The sequence below is a fragment of the Tubulanus polymorphus genome, chromosome 8 (genome assembly GCF_964204645.1).
Source record: "Tubulanus polymorphus chromosome 8, tnTubPoly1.2, whole genome shotgun sequence".
Taxonomy (NCBI): Eukaryota; Metazoa; Nemertea; class Palaeonemertea; order Tubulaniformes; family Tubulanidae; genus Tubulanus; species Tubulanus polymorphus.
Window position 1 is genome coordinate 8,231,288 of NC_134032.1, and position 23,482 is coordinate 8,254,769.

Consider the following 23,482-nt stretch of genomic DNA (forward strand, 5'->3'; position numbering starts at 1 on the left):
TCTCTAGACTTTTCAAGTTTTTCTACACCGCCCTGCCTGATTTTCCCGGTCCAGGCAAAAATAAACGAACCACACGTACATACTGATGTACTTACCGATTAACTCTTCGCGGACATTTGTCGGGTGAAATCGACACTTCGTAGTGGTGAATCAGTCCTTTCGGCATGTGCACTTGAAAATGATTCGCTCTCAGCATGATCGGACGGCCCTCGGTGCCATGGTTCGGTCTTGCGGGCGACGCGAATTCCAAATTCGTCGCCGGCGCCGCGACTGGCACGGCGGCCGAGAATCTCGGCGCACCGACTGCTCCGGGCGGAGGAGCGATCGGGGGCTGCTGGCCCGGAGCGCCTAACGACGTCTGCCCGGCCGGCGGCGTCTGCCCCGTTGGACCAGTCGGCGTGAATCCTAAATGAGAGAAAATAACTGAATGCAAAAATTTCTGTCATTGCACAATTTTCTTTTTTTTTTATCAGTAATGACGAATCTTTCATTTTGTTACATCTTCTCAAGGCGGGTTCAGGTCGTGGCAACTCATGTTCTACTTTCCGCTACGCGATCGTCACCCAGTGCGAGTTGTGAGCAGTTTCAATCCTTCGAACCCCGAGCTCCCTTGGACGTTCACCACAGGTAAGGATCATAAGTCAGAAAATCTGATTTTATTTCTGTCCGAGTTAGTCAGAAGTTGAAGTAGGCCGTGTTCGAGGGAGGTGAGGTGCAAATTAAATCGAGATTCCTATGAATTTCAGATTTGCTGGAGATGATTTGAAAATTCTTAGAAGTTCCCCCTCAGTGTATTGTATAACGGGCATACCGCTACGGTGCGGTGTATCGTTAATCGCTGACATTTCGCTACGTTTGACAGGTGCTGCCATCTTTTAATAGCGATAAAAGCTAATCACTAATAGCATCGACACACTGTGATGCAGTGTGTGAGCTAAGTCCATCACTGATTCATACACTGCACTACGGTGTAGACACACTGAAAGGCTTAACTACTTCCAGTTACAATGAAGATATATTCATAATCACAATAGTTTAGTTATACCGGCACTGCCATTTTTGACAGGTTATCCCAGGTAGTGTAGCATCGACGCGCGAGTTACAAATCGACCTAAACCTGCCTTCCGAATAACCTTGGGCCCAGTCGCTAAGTCATGACTTTATAGAGTCCAAAAGCGGTCTTCAATCTCAAGTCGGTAAGTAATCTTTAGATATAAGTTTGTCTTAGACTGGTCGTAAATCTTAGCCATGACTGTGCGATTGGCCCCGAGTATTGACGAAAATTATCTTCAAATTTCTAAACCTTGGTGTCGCGGGAATTAAGTCACTATAAAAGAATTGCGCCTTGAATTTGAGGGGTTGAACGAGTCAATGTACGTAGATACAACAAATGTTTTCCAATTGTGAAATTATGACAAATATTATTGGAAAGGTGATGGTCACGTGGAGAAACAACAGGGCTGAAATTGGAAACAAGAAGCGATCGTCGAGAGAGGCTAGGCTTACGGTAATAATAACGTCCAACGCGAGTTTTTAATTACGTTCAACCGTTCTCATCAGTGAAACTAAAGCACGGTGCTTCTTTGGCTAGTGAAGATCCACCAGGTGGAGAGTGTGCTGTTTGGGTACACTATCTGGGGGAATAACCGGCGACCTAGATAGAACAAGTATGTCCTACTTTTACGCACGCCATCTAGTGGGATTACAGGTGAACTACATAGTGAACGCACATCCGACGTTGAGATACGTCACCACAACTGGTAGCATAGATAGAACTTAAGCATGTCCTACTTTTATGTACGCCATTTAGTGGAATTATCGGTGAACTAGATAGAGTTGAGAATGTACGTCATCTGGGAGGATAACTATAGCATAGAAAGAACAAGCATGTCCTAGTCCGATGGTACACAATATGGTGGGATGACTGATGACCTGGATGGAACATGCCCTGTAAGCCATCTAGTGGGAGAACTGGTGGCACAGCACCCTCATCAATTAAATGAATTCTCTTCTTTCTCTTTCTTTAACTCAATGGCACTATTTAGGACATCAAAAGCAGGAACAAGATATCTTTTTAGTCCCATGTCTACTGCACTGCAAGCATACAGCCTGTGCATTGCAACTAGTTAACTGGAATTCAGAGCTGTACACCAATAAATTCTCAATTACAACGAGGCTCACGTTATCGTCAAACGGGGTGCAGAATTTCAACTTATATCAGCTGAGCTTGACTGTCTAAAATTTTTCAACGAAAACGAAATAATTGGCATCATTGCATCTCAATAACACATGATGAAAACGGCGCGAAAGTTGAACGGCCTATAGCTCCCTCTCAAATCGAGTAATTAAATTTTCGATCATTGATCGTGTAGAGAAAGTATACATCGATTATTAGTTATTAATAACATTCATCGTTTTATAATATGATCAAATCAACCGAGCTCCCAACTGTGGAACTGCCAGGTTGACGCACCCACCGACGGGCCGACGGGAAGGAAGGAACCGCACTGAAATTCTAATCGCAATGAATATATAGCCGCTGAAAGCTAGAATTGTCTCGGGATAAAAGAAGCGAGTTCCTGCGGTGATTAGAGATCTGGAAAAAAGATCGGAAGTAATTTTCTTTTTTTTTTCAAATTTCAAACCGGCGTCGCTGCGTTGTAAAACCAACGCTTGTTGCCGGTGACGAGTTATAGTACGTGCTTCAACTGAAATGGACACAATTTTTTGCTAAGTCGCTTTTTAAGCGTCCTTAATTCGGAGGCGGAAGAAAAAAGAACGGGCAGCCCTGTGTGATCAAATCAAGAGTCGCTCATAATTAAACAGTCATATTGTAGGCAAGGGCAAGGGTTTTACGAGGGTTGCAGATGAGGGTTGCAGATGGTTTCATCGGAGGTTCTAATAGTGCTACTGCTGGGGCGAGGGTTCCACAAGGGTTGTTAGACTCATTATTGCAGCTGGATCCTTACAGATCAGTCATTCCTGGATATAAGGGGTTTTCAAGGAAGCATCCCCATCACGTTCATATGATGAGCATTCCATACAAGGGCTTAGACCACTGTTGTGGCAGGTGAGGGTTCCATGAGGATGTCGAGACAAACGGCGCCGGGTACTTAGGCCGCCCCTGTGCACATAAGGCTTCCAAGACCATGGCACTACAGCAAATGAGGTTCCATGGTGGTTTTGAAGACAACAACCATGGTTAGGTGATGGTACGTAGCACGAGAGTATACTAAGGCTGTCACTTCGCAGGTAGGTGACTGCTGCAGTTCCAGAAGGTTTTTCTATTCAATTTTTCGATCGATGACCATTTATGCCATAAATCTTTTTTAAAGACAAGACGAATGAAACTTGTAAAATTATGAGCGAATCTTTTGCGATCTCGGGAATGTGGGATATATAGCCATCTATCAGCGATAGGGGTCAGGCTTAATTTCACACAACACCAACACACAAATATTGCCGGCATTTCTCAGCAAAAAATTATCGAAGAAAAAAAAAATGAAAGAAAAACAATCTTTTGGCGTTTTTTACTTGAGTCGTCTTTCGAGGGATCGAGGCGTCCGTTCTCAGTGATGATATGACTGCCACCGACGCCTCCTCCTCCGTTGCCACCGGACCACGCCGAATCATCAGTCGTCGCGTTCGACAATTGCCAAGCTGTGAATGAACGGCAAGAGAACAAATTATCAACAACAGCAACAACAACAAAAATAAACATAGCCGCAAAGCAGCGATCAGAGTTTTCAGCATTATTTATGGGTTCCGCGCGGTCCTCACAGATCGGTCATCCCTGGATATACGGCGAGATTGTTTGGCTTTACGTCGCTTGGACCTTGGTTTCCCTAGACTAACCCTATTGTATTGTTCATTTAACCTCACCACCGGGCGGCCTTTGAAGTGTTGCCCGCACACTGTAAGCAGCCAGCAGGACTCGAACCTGCTAGTCAGTCAGCACTGATAGTGGATGCAACAGCATCAGTACCTTATCTCACTGAGCTACCGAGGCCGCTCCGTTTTCATGGTGTTACAAAGGAGAGAAAATTTCAAGTGTCCGCATCACTTTCATGCATCCCAATTACAGTAGACTCCTCCTAAATCGGTATTGTTTACCTCGGCAAACCATTATTTCAGTACGTTTCAACTTCCTACAGTACACTCAGTTTCTAAATCGGTAACTGGTAAATTGGGTATAAAAAATCCACGTCCCAACTGTATCGATTTCCAAATCTACTGTACAATTACGAACATTTCAGATTGCCTATTCTCAAAATTGAAGGAGTTTTAAAGGGGTTTTGGGCATTTTGTCCAAATTAAAGGAGTTTACCAAGCACCTTGAAAAGCATTTTCCATTTTTTAAAGAATCAAGGAGCTGTATAGTGACCCTGGCGTTAGCAGAGTTATATATAGGCCTACATGCCTAACAGAACTGATCAGTTCATATCTTTTATAATCAAGCTCCATTCAGCCTTGGCTTATGCCAAAATGGATTGGAGATATCCACGTTTTAGACCGTATTCTAATTAGGATCCTGTGCTGCACACTTTTGGCTATCCCGCAACTGGATGGCGCGTGTAACCGTCGAAATGAAGTCAATTTTCAATTGGGCCTATACCTACATTGATCCTCAGGGTTCGTAGAGGCCTAATGCGCGCAAGATATTTGATACAATCAAAACATTTACAACATTCAAAAAAATTTCCCCATTTTAGTAGGTTTTGATTAGGCCTATGCAAGAATTGCATCATTCAACATAATTAAGACAATGTAATTGTAACAATTGTGAATCTTGTGGGCAAAAGTTAAATAGTCGTATTAATTAAACGGGTTTCGAATTATCCAAATCAGGATTGATATAAAAAGCTTGGCTGAAAATCATCGTACTTTTAAACTGGATTCGTCATTAGCAGAGATGAGAACGCCGACTAAAAATCATCACCCAGTAGTGTATAATATCTGAAGGCGTTCGCCACACACTCGCGGCAACAGTAAGTAGGCCTATATACATTACTACTGTTGCTGCGCGCGCGTGTCTGCAACCGATCGATAAAATACATACACACTGTTGCCGCGCGTGTGTGGCGAACGCCTTCACTATTATACACTACTGGGTGATGATTTTTAGTGAGCATTCAATGGTGCATTTTAACTGCAATAATTCAGGGTTCGACCCGTAATGCATGAGATGCTGAATGTCATTGAATGAGGATGTACCACATTGGAACTAGCCATTACCTTCCAAAATATAATAGTCGTTCATGGGTTCAAAATCGCTCTAAGTGCTCGGAAAACGCTTTTAATTTCTAAAATTTTCTTGGGGGGGACCCGCAAACCCCCCGAAATAGCTTCGCGCCTTCGGCGCTTGTGAGTGCTGACACCTGGTTCGCGTGTGTAACTCAAGAAAAAAAAAAAAACCTGCAGATTCTATAGGTAGGCGTTCTCATCTCGGATTTTTTGACTATTTGGAAAATTGATATTTTTAAATACCCAAATCCGTGGGAAGCCGTGGATACGCGGGGAATTCTCATCCCTGCATTAGGTTCAACAACATATTTTTCCGGACATTTTGTTTAAAAAAATTTAACTTTAAATACATAATGATAATCTCGCTTAGCGATCAAATTTCATTGAATTTGATTGATCGACGATTGCATCTCGGTAAAGTTAATAGTTATTTTTCTACAGAAATATCCGACAAAATATGTAACATATGACTCCATCCAGTCCAGCAGGCATTTAGTACTGATATTATATGATTTCAAAAGTGTTAAAATCGATAAGGAATAAATAAATATGTTATAATTTCATGTCATCTCAATTTTGATCTCGGTAAAATATGTCATCTCAGTAATAAGGAGGACCGTAAAATAACTTCACATAGGCCTAGTTTCCAAAATTTTTACATTCTTCAATCTTTTAACAACAGTAATTTTTGAGTAAATAACACCAAATTTGAACTCATTTAAACGAGTTTATCTCGAGTTCACCGAATCGACAACTTCAACTAATTAAACCTCAGCATGAACGGATATAAGGGCAACTCATACCTGGTCCTAAAGGGTACATTATTTCATTCTATTCACTCGTAATTCAACATCACAAATACCAATTCCATCATAAATTTGACCTGTCTAGAAATCATTAAATGGCGATCGTTTCGGCAATTTCCGGCAATCCCCGGAATAGCAATGAAATTCAATAAAACTTTATTCTGCCAAATTTTAATTTTCAATAAGTTTCAAGCCAAGAATTGCGTGCGGCTTATTTCAAATTGTTGTTCCGTAAACTCATCTAGGAGGGCGGTGTGGTTTTTATTCTAGCAACGCGGGTGTAGTCTCATTTTCATGACCGGAGCTGTAAAAAATGAGTGTGTCCACACAGCCCCCATTAGAACGATTATCAATTTTCTTCTCAAAATAAGCGCCTCAGAAAGGGCCTGGGCTACCCGGAGATCCTAGCCGGTGCGAGGATTTATCCGGACTTTGGCTTCCCTGGCCCGGGGACACGGCCGGGCGGGACACACGCCCGCCGCGCTGGATCGCGTGTCGCTCTTTTAACTTCCCTGGGGAAGCCCAAATTAACACGTGATGGATAAATCGAACGCATACGGGTTATCAATGGGTTACCCAGGTTTACTCGGTGTAGATAATCGAACGCTCTGCTGCGCCGATCGATGTTACTTCAAAGGCGTAATAAAGTTAATTGCGATTTCTTTATGTCGACATGCACCATATTACCGGCGACAAAATGGCGCAGGTTGACGAGGATGAAATTACACCCGAGCAAACTGAAACGATTATTCATTTCCAGGTGACTACGATTTACTTCCAGTTATAGCCACATTATCCACGTTAGCAATACGAACTGTATGAGAAAAACATGGAGTGGATTAATCCGCCGAATCTGGATTTGTGCCGCTCCAAAGATGCAGATCAATTCAATTAAACGGTGTTTTTATTGATCTGTCTAGTGACACTGACAGTGTCAAATGATTATAAAATGTCATGTGCTGAGTGCTTGTGTTCTGACGTGTTAATATGTTTTTACTCCGGATTCTTCAGAGTGGATAGGAGTGCTTGAGGGAGGAACGAGGTCGATTTATAGTTAAACAATTAAGACGATAATTCGTTCAAATAAAGTAGCTATATCCTTAGTCAGTAACCTGTCTGTGGTTTAGTTTCACGATCGGATATTTTCACAAACCACAGTCAGGAATGGGAAGGTCATTTTTGTATGAAATCTTCGTCAGCCAATTTGACTGACGAGTAATTTGCCTGGCATTTCATTGTCTCTTAAGATATCTGTCTCATTTTTGTTGTAATCGACGACGCACAACAGATTCGTAGTTTGTCTGATACCTATAACACCTCACCTGGCGATCTTAATCCATGTGCAAATCGGCCGTAAAGTGAGAGTAAATTTCCGTCGAGTCAACAGCTGCCATTTTGAAAATTACTGGAGGTGCTGGCACCTGTGGACTGAGGCCAGGACAACAGCACAAACTAACAAAGCGAAACGACGAAATTTAAAAAAATTAAGAAATCAACACTTATTCACATTTTTCTTTTACCAGAAATTTATTATTTCATTATTTATTATGGAAAACACGAAGACTTCAAATAAAAGTTGGAAAACCATCAAAAATAAAAATTGTCGTTTCGTCTTGGAAGTTTTATATAAATCCTTGTAGGTCCCCTTGTCTTATCATGCCACATGTGCAATACAGAGAAATGGCGGCCAATGGCGAAATTTGTTGAGAAATTAATTAATTTCTCAAAATAATGTTGATTAATCACTCGAAACATACATAAAATTGGATTATTTCGAAAGGTACCTGTGTTAGTTTGTGAATTAAGCCATTAATTGTGGACTGAAGTGAATAGAAAGTATATTTTTGAAGTGTTACTTTTTTCAACCTAACGTTGGTATAAGCCCATCCGATTATAAAAAGCTTACCACCAACGATTAGGTAACTAACTACTATATCCTATCCTAGTCTGAATACCAGTCGTTGTTACGGTTCCGTACAACGTCTGACGCTAAAGTATCATATAGAGGTTAACTCCTGTTAATTGCAATGCAACAACTGATTTTAGTGTCAAATCAAACCTTTGTACTAAGATAAATAAATAAGTTACTTAGTTGACTTTGAAAACGTGTTTTATAATGAATTTTTTGATGATTTAAATCGCGAACCGGGGAATTTATTGATTTGATTTGAATTGATTGCCACTATCGGGATTTCCAATACGGAATAAATTGATAAAATGTGAAAATTCAATATGTCTCTCTAAAATTACTCTAAATGTTATTTTTTGTTGATAAAACGCATAGATTTTGGTCAATTTTAACCTTAATAATTTGAAACAAGAATAATATCTGCCTTGACACCAAGTTTAAGTTCGAATCCGTAATTTACACTCCCATCATGCACCGCGAAAAGCCGCCATATTTGTTATGTTGCTTCACTTCAACTGTTTTTTGAGGCGACTAGTCAAAAGTTTTGAGCTACTACGATCGTCAAAAGCTACTTAGGATTACAAATTTATGCACAAACAATAGTTAACTTCCATCTGATTACAGAACAGTCAGTTTGAGGTAAGTTGATGGTGTTTTAAGGGGTGAAATAGACGCTCAAAGCCTCCTCCCTCGAAATGAGGGACGAAAATTAACCTTATATGAGCACTTTCGCCCTAGACGTTGTTTCAGGAACAACGGCTAGGTACTAGACTAGCTATATCCATAAAAAATTCAAATAGCTCCAATCTTACTGAAAGAAAGCTTGTTGGAATGGGGAGGGCTCAAATAACAATATGCTTTTTAAATTTCATGTTTCAATACACAAAAACTGTGATCTAAGAAGGCAATATTTCACGTAAAGAAACTTCAATATCTCTTAAACTAAAAGAGATAGACTAGAAATTTAAAGAGCAATACACTTATAGCACTTTCAGGTGACAGTTGAAAGACCCAAAGTTTTTATCTGATTCCAAATGCCTATGGTTTCCATGGAAACCAGCCGAAAAATGGTAAAATAATGAAAATATCGATGTTAGATCAAAAGTTATGATGTAGAAAGGGGATAGAATAACTAGTTATCAATAGTTTATGTTTGCCCTAAGTTTATCTAGGAATATCTTTTATTATATAGATTATTATTATTAGGTTTCCATGGTAACGGCAAGAAAAAATGTGAAATATTGAGAAATATTGATATGATTTCAAATGAAATTATTTTTTCACTACATAATTTTTGAAATGAATAAACATGATTATCAAGGCCTGTCAGTTAGGTCTATAGCCATAGGCTCCTATTGCAAATTGATTTAAATATACCAATTTTATATATTATTTGCTTAATGAATTTTAGTTAAGAAAAGCAGAAAATTAGGCTTGGCCTAGCTCAAAACACTGAAATTTGAAATATATTCATGATATCATAATAAAATCAATCAGAAACATAAACCATGCAATAGTAATAACTCTACTAATAATAACTAAATAATAATCCATTTGTTTTGTTTTGAGCTAAATTTCAACAATATTTTATATATATTTCAATTTTGCTGCTTTTGGAAAATCCCCTCATTGTCCCATCATGCGCCTCTATTTTTGCCCGTCACAAGCCTCAATTCATCCCATTAGACGCCTCCCTCTTTCAACAGCCGCTTTACCGACGGGAGCGTAGTGGCGATCCGCGCGCAAAAAAAATACAATAATTACACAAATAAATACAATAATTCACCGCTAGACCGATGAATAATTGTTGAATATTGATCTCATCACGAGCAGCGCGGCGCGTCGTCATTCAACAACAAGTACCGGCCGCCATTTTGTATCGCTCGCTTCAACGCAAAACTTAGACATCGACTTTTCCGGCAGCGATCGCTCAGCCCCGACACGAAATAAAAGCATGCGTCTTCAGTATTTGAATTTTAAGATCCTAAACCTTCCGATTCCTGATGATTCGTCGCTTATTCCGGGTCCTAAGCTGACAAATTTTGCTCTTGAAAAAGGGTATATTTCGATTTCTATTTTCTTCGACTAAAATGCGGATTTATACACTAAACCAACCCCCAAGTGATAAAGATCGATCTTATTGGTTGATTCCAAAAGATTTTAGCTCATTTGCATTGATAGACAGGTTTTATGAATGATTTTACTACGCGATGTCAAACGCGTGGTAAAAACGCGCATCACACTTTTCCTGATCAATAATGGTCGTCACAATCGATAGTGGCGCCCCGCGCGGACATGAACATACCTAAATAAAGATAAATCATATTCATGGGTTTGGTGATGCACTGATGGGCTTGGATTTTATTTCCGGGTTGTTATTGATAATCTCGCGAGAATGGTGCTAAATATGACCTGCGAATAAATTCAAAATATCACAGAAATACCTTGCGCTTTTATATTGTTATATCAACAAGCGCATGTCGCAGCATTAAAACCCTCTGCGCACTCCACTTCGTTGCAACTGAGCCTGTTAAGGACTACAAGCAACTATACAGACAGATACAGGTACAGATATTGTTTATTAATCCGCTATAAAGTTCCGATAAACAATTGGTCGTTAAGGATCATTATCAGATGGTCGTGACCCTTTACTATTTAAATCTACAAGGGACGAAACGCCAGGCCTCCACTGTGTTTAGATTTTCAGCCAGAAAGTTGGGACAGTCGCGTGACATTCTGATGACGTCATTGTGTTTAAAACTTCAATGTGAAAAGTTGACACATTCATAGACCGATATTCATTGTCAGATTATGATTCATTTGAAATTAATAACTTAAAAAGAATGAATTATGATCAAACATACAATTCAAAGACAAAAAAAATGCATTTGAATGTAAATTATTCTCAAATATTTTTCATATTGTTTTCATCTTAGATGCTTCAGGTTCGCATTCAGTCAAATATGAAGCGTTAAGTCACGTGACGGTCCCAACTTTCTGGCTGGCACGACTTGAAGGCATTTCGTCCCTTGTGATTTTATATAGTAAAGCGTGACGACCGTCTGATAATGATCCTTAATGACCAATTGTATATCGGAACTTTATAGAATAAACATAAAAATAATATAAATAATTTATACATAGGATAAATAAACAATATAAACACAAGGTATTTCCATGATATTTTGAATTTTTTTCGCAGTTCATATTTAGCTCCATTCTCGCGCGATTATCAACAACCCGGAAATAAAATCCAAGCCCATCGCCAAACCCCTGTGATCACCTCTTCAGCTCAGACCTCAGCACACCGGCGTAAAAATGTTTCCTGCTCTAACCCAAACCCCGGTGGAACTTCCTTCATTACTGTTGATTTCTTGGGCTGGCAGTTTCAGGTGTTCAAAATCAAGTGCCCTCTCCCCTTCGTAGCTAGTACAAGCAGAGGGCGTCCTCCCAGACGTATCCCTTGACAGTCTGCTTATTTACTTCACTCTAGCGTTTGATCAGGATCCCTACGACTCTTCGATCCCTTCAAAACTCTTTTAAAAGAGCTTGGAACTCCTTTATGAGCAAAATGCCCAAAACTCGGTCAGAACATGAATTTTGGGAAAACTTTGTTACACATAGACTACGCCTTAATCGACACAATTGGGATGTGGATTCTTTTTACCAAATCAGTAACGAAATTAAAAACCGAGTTGAGGCAGTGTATTGGATAAAAATGAGCTTACCGGTATAAAACCACTCAATGGTTTACCGAGATAAACAGTAGCGATCCGGAGGATTCTACAGAATTTTGGATAAAAGTGATGCAGGCACCTCTTCGATGTTTGTTGTTTTCTCCTTTAGAACTCATTGAAAATTCCTTGTATTCAGACATAGGACCCTGATTGGAGACTTGCAGTGCGTCTATACTGCAGTGCGGTGTATAAATCGGTGATGGATTTTGCTGGTACACCGCACTGCGGTGGATTGATGTAATTAGTAATTAGTTTTTATCTCTGTTGAAAGATGGCAGCACCTGTCAAACACGGAAATATTAGTAACTAATGATACACCGCGCTGCGGTGTAGACACACTTAAGCGGTATGCCCGTTATTCAACATACTAGGGTGGAATTTCTCAAAATTTTCAAATTTTCTCCAGCACTATAAGGTATTACTAATCAGTCAGCACTGAAAGGATTGAGGGTTAGAACCCGAAATGCTATTTGTCTGATCAAATCATTTGAAATGCAAGAAGAATATTTATCTTTGACTGACTGAGATTGGATGCCCGGCCCTTTGCTGAAATAAGTCGTGAATGTTGTTTTTTTTTTTTCAATGTAGGATCTTACTGGAATTGAAACGATGGAACGATGTCGCGAGATCCTAGAAACTCACAACTGGGATCTGGAGGTAGCCGTTCAGACTACGCTGAACGAACAGGATGGGGCGCCATCTGTATTCCATCAACAACACCAACAGGATGAGCGTCCGCCTCAAGTGAATAACAGCCCGTCTGATCAGAGGTAACGTTTCATTCAGCAGGGCAGGTGAGGGATGAGTGGCAACATGGAACTTCTCTCACCTAGAAGGCTGCCGGTTTTCTGGAAAACTTAAACTAGGCGGCCTGTCGAGGCACGTTTTCACACGACACTTAATTGACAACAAACATATGTAGCGCGTACATCGGCAGTGGGTTTGTCGGTCGGCCGCTTTAGTCAAAAATAAGATTGATTACAGAGAATCCTGGAAAAAAGTTTTCACTCACAACTTTTGAAGTCGGGTCGGGCGGGTTACGGCGAACAGACCATTATTTTGGATCGGCCTAAGCTAAAGTAGTTAGCCTCCTGATTCATTGAAATTACTGATCATATTTAGATGGGGTTACATAAATCGAAAGATTAAATGATTGAAATTTGAGGGGGAAAAAACGGGGAGAGGCCAGTGTTGTTGTATCATTCCGGTGATAGCTGTACGCATTTCCTACGCACTGGACAATGAGGTAGGCCTACATGCTTTATCGACCATCCCTCAGTTCATTTCCGATGTATCAACTCAGTGCAGTCAACGAATAAAATTTATTCGACTAACACAATCTACAACTTGTGAATAAGGCAAATGTTTAAAGGAATTTTTACCAAATGTATGACTCCAATATTGACATCAATTACTTGCATAAGCAGACGATCACGTTTACATATGAAGGCTACATATGGGCCGTATGAGCATTGTGCGTTTAATCAATACAAACACACTACGTGACCTTCAGGTGTTCATTTCGCGTCCTCTATATTCATGCCGTAGAATATCGGTAAGATACATTCCAGGGAGACTTCGACGATTGAATTTAAAGCAAAATAGAAAGACTTCTTATTCTTCTGTGAATGAGACCGTGGAATGGCCCCAAAACGCATCTCCGGCGATTGAATTCTCAAAAATTTTTCCAGACCTCCTTTCAGAAATAAGCCTCGCCTCTGAAAAATTCCTTCCGACGGCTCTGCTTATAGACAGATTTTAATGGTATTTGGTGAAGGAATAAAACGTGATTTTGGAATTGGGGCAACTTGTGTGTGCGAGTTACTGCAAGGTTGACTGTAAAGACAAATCTTTACTCGGGATCTATACGGCCTGATCCTGGGGTTTTACCCGTTAATTCAATTCTATCTTATCGATTTATTTTCGCAGAATATTCACCGTCGCTCACCGACGTCCTCGCGGAATTCTAGGATGGGGTTATTACATATTTCTGATGCCGTTCAGATTCGTGTATTCGACGTTCGTAGATTTGTTCCAATTCACACGTAAGTTTATGATGGCGGTTTAGCCAGTTTTTTTTTTCAAAAACAGAAAAAACTCTAGTTGATGTGGTTTCCTATCAAGTCTATTACTAAGCGTTACCGAGTGTTACTTTTTGGAGAATGAAAATTGTTAAGGACCTGATTTGCACTTACTTGTTCACAAAAATGTCAAAAAGAGCTTAAAATTACAACTTTTTAACTCGAAAGCCATTGGAAATTTTTGTCACAGTATTCATTATCGTCAAAAACCAAGTACACATCACTTCTGGGGCCATTTGCTAAATTGCTCCATTTGCTGTAAGTAGGTAATTGTTACAGTTTGGCAAATCATGATGAGCAGTTACGATGTCCATCATGGGCGCTATTCAATACAAGTGCTGAAACGTGCTTACTTTTGATTGAGCCTTACTGCTACGAAACGTGTTTGGTGATTAAAACGTTATCCATGAGTTCATCGTTTTTTATTTTTGTAGTTCGTCTTCTGCGGCCTGATCCTCGAAGAAGTAAGTTGGTTTTGTAGTAAGGGAGTCTATGATAATTAATTTTTAGTGACATTAATAAGATAATCAAATTTTTTATTTCCATTTTGTGCCCGAAGTTCCGTACAGGAATATTCATATAAGTACATAATTAAGGTAGTTAGGTCTGTTGAACTTTCTTTTCCATTTTACTTATACTTAGGTATACTCTTAACTACAGAATAACACTGTTGGATTCAATTTTTTTTTCATGATTGAATTTGTAATTTTGGCAAGTCCTGGACATAACAGGAATTTGAAGACATGTCACCATATTTGACTCATACATACATAAATCGCTTACACCCCCCCCCCCTCCTCTGTACACAAATATATCAGTTGCTAATGTTTATTTGTTGGCCGATGGCTATATTTGAATCTTAAAATTGGTTTTAATGTACCCAGGTCTGCTGAAAACCTGTGTTTCTCAGACAGTCTCAATAGGGTTCTCGCAGGTTTTTTGGAAAGTTTTGGAAAATGGAAATTTTTTCCGGGGCCTTGAGATCCTATTACAAATTACAGTTTTCTTTTTTCACTATGGCTATGGAATTATGGCAATTTTTGTTACAGACGTGACCGACCCTCTCGGAGATGTGGTGAAATTTATCAGCGCGTATAATTTGCAGTTCGGCTCAAATCACCCGGTATTCTACCAGGGCTCGTATAGCCAGGTGAGTTTAACACCCCCTAGTAGACGGATTCTTTGATACTGCCGAGCCCTGCCTTCTCTCTGGGGTCAGCACCCCTTCTTTCCCCTATGGGGGGGGTTTCTTCGACACTGCCATGCCCTTCATTCTATCTTCTAGGATCTACGCTCGCTAGTGGATGGATTCATGAATACTTCTGAGCCCCTTGTTCTTTTCTTGTTTTTTGTACGCCTGATTCTTTGATACTGTACTGAGCCTTTTGTTCGATCTTTTGCGTAGGATTATGTCTCCTTCTAGCGGATCACATGACGTTTAAAAGAAATATATTCTCGGCGCAAGTTTTTAGCCGAGGAAGCGCTTTAGAAATTATTATTAATTCGGGTAGTTTCTTTTTTGTCGGATCTGTTTTCAGGCTCTGAACGACGCGAAACGAGAGTTGAAGTTCCTGTTGGTTTATCTGCACGGCGACGACCACGAGGACACTGCCGGATTTTGTCGCGCGACTCTGTCCAACGACGACGTCGTCGAATTCATCAATACGAGCATGTTATTCTGGGCGTGTAATACAAACAGCCCGGAAGGGTATCGAGGTTAGTTGAAATTCAAACTTGGAATGACAAAATTGGTCCGAGATAAGCAGAGACTGAGTTAATAATAGGAAGATACAATGCATGGGGAGTGATTTAATTTTTGTTAGCGTTAAGTAAAAGTCTTGAGTTGGCCGAGTAAGGCAGTGTTTACTGCAACGATAAGTTTAAAATCTTATAGAAAAAGATATGTACGTGGTTCCCACAATACTGGGAAATCGAGCAAAACTTTGCACTAAACTCCCAGCAGGCGCGAATCCAGGATTTTTTCCAGGAGGGGGTTCGTAAAGAATGTTGGATGTTAAACCGCCGACTAAAATCTCTGATAGGGGGCCTATACGGCATATTGTTTGGCCAAACGTACGATGATATAGTACCGATTATGTAGTACTGTTCGCCCGCTTCGTCTTGAGTACATTCCTTCAAGAAAACGATTAAAAAATATTTTTGGTAGCTGAGCAGGGGAGTCTCAGCCACTGAAGTCACAGCTCTGGATCCGTGCCTGCCCAGTTTGGAAATATTTGGGAGTTCGATAGATTTTCCAATAGGGAATATTTGGGAGTTCGATAGATTTTCCAATAGGGTGTGAAGTACTTAGGAAATTCAGGTGGCATTGCATAGTTCAATGTCAATTGCTTACCCGAATGGCTGCAGTTTTTTGTGAAAATCACTTCTATCAACCAACCACCTCTAAAACGTGGACATCCCCGTGGTATGTATGTCAACTTTTACACAGTCCCCATTTCTATTTGGGATAATTGAAAATCACGCATAAAATACTTGGGGATTTTTAATACGTGTACAGAACTGTGTAACGTTGTTAGACCGGTTTAAGCTCATTTCGGTATTCAGCACCATCCCTCTCTCCAGTCGGGGCTCTGAGAATATCCAAATTACGACGTTCGATGCCACGTTTTCTGAATTCTTTTCTTTTTTTTCTTGTTCGGCACAGTATCGCAGGCATTGCGAGAGAACACATACCCATTCCTGGCGTTGATCGTTTTGCGGCAAAACAAGATGACCGTGATCGCGCGAATCGAAGGACCTGTAGGTACGTATTAGTCTTAGACTGATCCAGGGTGGCGATCAGGGAATAGTCAGGGAATTTTCCTCTCTTCAAAATACGTAATTTTATAACAAAAACTTGCTAAAAGAAACAGAGAAATGTCAGGGAAATATCTTTGGATTAGATTGCGTCTACGTAAAATGAAAAAGTTTCTGTGTTTTATATATTTCACTGTGTTCATCGGGCGCGTTAGAAGCAATTTTTGATTGCTGCGGCTAAATACTGATTTTGGACATGTTCTAAATATTGCCGTGGCGAATTTACTTAATTTCTTCAAAAATGTGGTATTCAAAGTAGAAAAAATGTCATTCAGTAAATTATTGCCACAACTTTCGCCGCTGCAGTCGCTGCACTTCCAACGCCACTGTTCATTGATTGGAATCTTAGCAGATCAAGTCAGGAAAACAACTTACATGTCGGGGAATAGTCGGGGGAAAAGATCTAATGAAAGTGCCCACCCTGTGGTTGTAAGTTCTAGATTAGGCAGAGAAATATAATCTAAGTCTTAGCCTTGACTGCAACTGGCCCCAGGGATCCAGTTCCATAGTTGTGAATTGAAATTCAAGATTTTACATCTTTTGAAAATGAACTTATTCTCAGACGTAGATGAGCTCCCAATGAAATCTAGCTAAAAATACTGAAGTCTGCATCAGAATTAGGTCCTGTTAGTCCCTGTTGTCACATAGATTCGATCATTTGGTCCTAGATTCTCACTTTTCGCTCCTACTTCGAAAGCGTAATAGTATTTTTTCGGAATTCTTTTCCAGGACCAGAGGAGTTCGTCAACAAGCTAACTCGAGTTATGAATGACAACGAGGCTTCGCTGTTAACAGCTCGAGCTGAGAGGTACGTAGGTCAGATCAAGCGTAGGTGGAGGTCGGTTATCAGACCTCCCCTGTTATTTATGCATGCTTCTAAAGACGTGTCCTGTTTATCGCACCGTACTGGGGGTTTTGAAGTTAGGAATTTGTGTTACATTAATGTGGAACTTTCGACGCCTGCGATGATTCCACTTATGGCAATTACTTAAGACCCTCCAGGCTAGTAGTTCCTCAGTTTTCCTGGCTTCAATTTCATCTACATTTTGACAGTGGAATTAAATCAAATTAAATCACATAATCTGAAATTATAAAAATCGATAATTAAGGAAACTATACCAAATGCTGGGAGAAGAAAAGAACATTTTTTGAGGCTCATTTGATAAAATACACGTTTGTACTTGGATTCTTGAATTTAACTTGTCAGATAGTGAAGACGCACTTATTTCGACCACGTAAAAACTGACTCTAGTCTGACTATGAAACGATACACTGGTTTCCCTAAAAACGATTTGTTTGGGAAAGACAGCTAGACATTATCATGACTATAAGTCTGTCTGTATTACAGCAGTGTCTGTGTGTTGCAGTTTCCTAGTCTAACCATTGGCGATTCTTCCGTTTCAGGGAGGAGCGAAGTTTTAACCAATCATTGAGGGAACAACAGGATGCCGCCTACTTAGAGTCGTTGAAGGCTGATCAGGAAAAGGTACGTTTGAAGTAACAACATAGGTAACGTTGAATAGGTCCAGCTCCAGTTCCGTGAAAGTTTCATCTCAGGCATTTTGTGTTAGCCGTTACTGGTTATTTCTTCAATCGGGTGTGTGGCGACCTGATTTTCTGATGAAATATTTCTCTTTTGTTGCCAAGGAGCGAAAAAAGCGCGAAGAATTGGAGAAAGTCGAGCAAGAAGAGGAAGAAAGAAGAAACCAAGAACGGGAAGAACAGAGAAAAAAAGAGGTCAGTTTCGTTGTTTGGAGTTTTCCAAATCTTTGAACCCTTTGTTTCCTAGCACCTGTATTTTAGACTTGACTCGATTGACATGAGCCCAGAACATTGTGACTGGGATCTTTTGTACAAAACCAAAATTATAACTGTCTTGTTGAAAATGGCTCGGGGTTAGAAATATTTCCCCCATGTTTCACTTTTTGATAACTTCTAGGAACTCCGTTTGTTATAACCGAAATAGCTGAAATTCTCCTATTTGGGAAGAAAGTTTGCGATAACCGATAAATCACTATATCCAAGGCAGTTATAACGACGTTCCACTGTATCTAGAATTTATTTCGATCATTATTTCAGGAAATTGCTCGCAAGAAAGAGGAGTATAAGGACAAAATACCAGCCGAACCGGAGTCCGATAACCCTGATTTAGTGCACATCGTGCTGAAATTACCGAGTGGCAAACGCATCGAGCGCAAATTCCTGAAAACGCAATCTATAAAGGTATGAGTCAATTTTCAGTTCAGTTTTCTGAAAGCGAGGGTCTATGGAAAGACATGTGATGATGTCATAAGGGAATTCAATGAGGTAGCTACCTTTAGGGGGTTCTTAAGAGGTAATTCAGGGTGGCAACTTACTTAGCGGAAAATCGGGGAAAAGACGGGGAATTTTCTTTAAAAATGTTAGAGAATTTTGTTTAAAAAAAGCTAAAAGTCGGGGAAATTTGTTGAGATAGATAGGTAGGTTGTGCATAAAATCATACAGTTTCCATCTACCGTATATCTTACGTATTTGAATTTGTTAATTAATTGATTGGATTCTTAGCAGATCAAGTCAGTGAAAACAACGTATATGTCGGGGAATAGTGAGGAAAATGTTACGAATAAAAGTGGCCACCCTGTTATTTGATCATCTTATTTGGGAATCAATACTTACTAGCCACCGTCTTGTTTAGGAAGGGTGCTACGGGTGATTTGGTCATAAGTTTTTACAAAAACAATGTCGCGAATGAGATATAATTTCATATTTTCAGTATTTATATTATTTCGTGTATTGTCACGACGATACGCCGGACGACTTTCAAATCGTGACGAACTTTCCGCGTAAAGTGTTACCGTGCGCGCCGTCAGGCGACGACGACGCTGACCCCGAGCCGGAGACATTCCAACAAATCGGACTCGGCCGATCGGAAATGTTATTCGTACACGACAACGACGCATGATTTCATCGACTTCATTTAATTTGCATCGATTGTTCGATTGATCGATCGACGAACCGATGAGGACTCAGCGCGAGCAGCTTCTCCACCAGATGGCACGACTCGCGGTAGGACGTTCTTGTTCGAGGACACCAGATGGCGTTCGTAGACATTAGCAGACTTTCAGTCGGGGTTACATTCGTTCCACCTGATGGTGTGTCCGATGATCGAGGCGTTTTTACGAGCGTTCGTTTTTTGCGATCTCTTTCATTGACGATTCGCACCGATATTGTGGATTAAAGCGAAAGTTCACAATAGATTACGATGGTTTAATTAATCGAATGGCGTAAACATGGCGACGTCGAAAGATTGTACCGTTCATTATCGACTAACAGGTGCCGCCATCTTGGAAATCGAATCGTCACATCGCTTCCTCCAGCGCGAGTTGGTCGATCGCAAGAATCAATCGGCAACGCATCTTGGTAAAAACGCTGGTCGTGAAAAATCAGTGCTCGTAAATGCGTTTCTCCGCCTTAGGATATTAGGAATGGGACAACTCATCTGAATTTGATCAGCATCGCCCTTTATGCACGACATTGTCGCCAGGGTGAACTTCGGTTATCGTAGTTAGTCGACTATTTGTGAACTAAGCAATACCGAATGTCAGTCGGAACTATACTCCATTGCACAATCGCTGTAGATCAGACCTATTTCGAAGATGGCCGACATAGTGAAATGTGTCGCGAACTATAGTGTGTACGGTTATCAGTTCCGACCACTAGTCGACTAGCTACGAAGGCAGGAAGCAGAAGTTCGCCGTGGTGCAAGCTCAACAACTGCCACACGTGGAATTCTCCACGACGGTCGCAGTAGCTTTACCGGGTCCTCATTATTGAAAATATTTTCAACGTCTTATCAGTGCGTGAGAGAGACGGATAGCGCTAGTTGAAAATCTGATTTTTGAAATCGAGAGAAACCTTACTAGAAGAACTAGTGGAAGTGCCTTCGTGTGTTCTTTTCATCAAACTCCGAATGTGTGTAACACTCGCTAAAGATCCAGTTCGGCCGTTATGAGTTAGTTAACTCTTTTCAATGAGTCAATGCCGAGTCTTAACTCACCACTGTGGAACTGGATCCAGTTCTTCAACGATTTCAAGTTTATTAACCTATTAGCACTCAGGAATTTTACGATGTAGCGTCAATCACTCCTCAGAAAATCCATGTTTATCGCGATACCGAATAGCTCATCTGCTGTTTATTTCCATGCTAACAAGTTCATGTTATTGTGTAATAAATAGTCGAGGATTTCATATGATATAAGATTTGATGAGGTGGGCCACCAAATCATGTCCTTTTGGCCCCCAAAATTCATCCAAACTTACTTGGATTTGAAGTGAGCGCTCAGATCTGTCATGTTCTTACCCCAAATAGTCGAGAATTTCAAATAGGAAGATGTTGATTCTGTACAGTATTTTGAGGACTTTGGTATCTAGTTTATAATAAGCTATTGGGTTTCAAATCCCACTGTAACCGGTTTTGTGCAGCATACAAAAAAGTGTCAGGTCGAATTTGTGCGACTTGAGGAGTAATAGGCAGGGCAGATACGCGTGGCTTGAGTGCTAATGGGTAAATACAGGTATGGATCTGCTGCCTGGAACCAGTCCTTCAGACATTCACTTAAGTATATATTGTATTGCAAACCCTGGATGATTGCCTTTTGAAAGTGCGCTGGTTAGAATGTCAAATATATGTATTCCTTTTCAATTAGAAATGTCCTGAACTGAACTGGCGTGAAGTGAGGACAATTGATTTTCTTTTTGAAAGTGTGCTAATTAAATGTCTCTTATGTCTGGTGATTGTTTAGTTCATTTAAAATCAATTTTACTTATGAAGTGTGGGCGATTAGAATTTGGATGAATACGGTGATAGATAGTAAATAGAATGTCTGTGTAGGGCATGCAGGCCGCAGATTGAAATGTACGTAGTGAGAATTTCAACTTTTAAAGTTTTGTTGATTTTTCGAAGATTTTTGTCGAAGAGGGACTTTCATCGATCATTGAAGAACAATGAAAAAATGAAATCGCAATTTTTACGAAGATTTAAATTATTCTAGATTTGAATATATTGTCCGAAATGCGGTAAACCTCGCCTGACTCGGATAAAATGGCAAAATAGATCCGTGGTAAGCGAATACTGAGGTGAGGATCGGAAAATAGGTGTTAGTTCGAGTGAGGCAAGGTTTACCGCAAGTCGAAGTGTTATTTGAATAAGTAATTATGGATATGTTGACTCAATGAAGTACCGTTTAGACCCCTTTATGCCGTCAACTCAAAATTGCTCTGGGTGATTTTCGCGGAAATATTTCAATTTCCTTTTAAGGGCGACCGAAATGTTTCATCAAATCTTAACTGGAAACTAAGATCCTGCGATAATGAAAAACCGTAGTTAACCCCCGATATACCGCCCCCCTGATAGACTGCCATCTCCTACCCCACTGAATCAACGTCAGGTTTTTCCCTAGACAATTGGTACGTTTTCTCTCGGATCTAATCAACATTAACCGCCGATATACGGCCGTACTCTCTACACAACCAAAATCATAGATCACCGTTATGTTGTGCGGGCGGTATATGGGGGTTGACTGTGTAGTATGGCACTAGGTGGTGTGGAAAATTGGGGAAGGTGAGGCAGTGGTGGAATTGAACAGGCCGTGGCATCACCGATTTTATCGGCAGTTCGTTTTCCTAGAGGTGCGGACCTATTTCAATTGGTGCTGGAAGGTATACACGTTGCCTTGAAATGGCCAATACAGTTCAAGGCTTCCTATAATGGAGTCCAATGCCTGTCCTAAGTACATGAAGGCCTATTGGACGGGGGTACAAAAGGGCAAGCCTAGATTTCTGAAAATTCATTTTTCAAATGCGAGCCTTTTTTTTATTTCGGGTGGTTCGTCGTAACTCCCCTCCCCACGCCACGCGCCTGGAATGAGTCGGTCTATAGTGTGTCCTCGTGAATGTAAAGCGTGTGTACTAATTACGTTGATTTCAATTGTTTTGGAATTTCATTTAAACTCTATATCTGTGTAAATAAACTGTGTAAATTTCATACGCATTTGAACAAAAAAAAAACATCTACAAAAAAACTTTTAGAAAATGCGTTTCGTTTATTCATTCATAGGAGGCTAGAGATCCAGTTCCATAGTTGTTAAATTTTATTCTTAAAGAGTTAAAGACATTGAGAGCGGACTAATCTTAATTCAATATCTAACTCTTAACGAGAGAAATCCCACAATAACGAAGCCAATATTGAAAAATTCTATATCAGAATGATTATATTTGAGGAGCGACGTTTTGGGTAAACGTCGCTCCTCAAATATAATCATTCTGATATAGAATTTTTCAATCTTGGCTTCGTTATTGTGGGATTTCTCTCGTTATCATCATACACGGATATTGTGTATCTTCTCATCTTATCTAACTCTTATTTATGGAACTGAGATTTTGTTATGGTGGCTGCCTTAGTCTGGATGCTGAGGAATCGTACGCATTCGTTCCGTAGTCTGAACATCGAATGTAGGTAAAATCCCCCAAGTTCAGTTTTCTATCAAACTTTAGTATAAAACCTAAATGAAAAGCGATACAGTACTTTTTACAATAATACACCTAGTATGAAATAAACACGGCTTCATAATACATGTAGACCGAAATATAGATAAGATAACTGTACATTCGTGTGAGCTGATTAAATCATATTTTCATGGTCCACTCTGTGTACCGGTAAACGCTTTGATCAGGAATTTAATGGTTTCTGCGCTGGAGACACGAGGTTTCGTGCAAACAGTATTTACAATTTACATGAACGAATATTTAAAGAAGTTTCTTCCAGAGGAAATTTATGTTACTGGGCAATTTTGACCGGGATTAACTCACAATTAAAACAAAATTTTCACCGCTGGGTGCTACATTTTCTTA

At 40.2% G+C, this 23,482-nt stretch overlaps 2 protein-coding genes across 3 annotated transcripts in view; one reads left to right on the plus strand and one right to left on the minus strand.

Moving 5' to 3' along the window:
- Positions 1 to 6,148, minus strand: part of LOC141910043 (protein argonaute-2-like) — a 37,376-nt gene extending 31,228 nt beyond the window's left edge. For both annotated transcript variants that reach the window (XM_074800743.1, XM_074800742.1), the window contains exons 1-3: positions 6,048 to 6,148; positions 3,535 to 3,660; positions 96 to 405 (exon numbers count right to left, since the gene is read on the minus strand). In XM_074800743.1, the coding sequence (XP_074656844.1) occupies positions 96 to 405; positions 3,535 to 3,660; positions 6,048 to 6,066 (455 nt within the window). In that variant the 5' untranslated portion in view covers positions 6,067 to 6,148. The remainder of the gene's footprint in view (positions 1 to 95; positions 406 to 3,534; positions 3,661 to 6,047) is intronic.
- A 599-nt stretch (positions 6,149 to 6,747) lies between these two features.
- On the plus strand, positions 6,748 to 22,625 carry LOC141909751 (FAS-associated factor 2-like). The gene is made up of 12 exons (XM_074800351.1): positions 6,748 to 6,810; positions 12,285 to 12,466; positions 13,626 to 13,741; positions 14,212 to 14,241; positions 14,827 to 14,927; positions 15,316 to 15,493; positions 16,443 to 16,541; positions 17,324 to 17,402; positions 17,999 to 18,080; positions 18,242 to 18,331; positions 18,674 to 18,817; positions 19,347 to 22,625. Exons 1-12 carry the CDS (start codon positions 6,748 to 6,750, stop codon positions 19,533 to 19,535), a joined length of 1,353 nt encoding a protein of 450 aa, XP_074656452.1. The 3' UTR covers positions 19,536 to 22,625.
- The last annotated feature ends 857 nt before the right edge of the window (positions 22,626 to 23,482 follow it).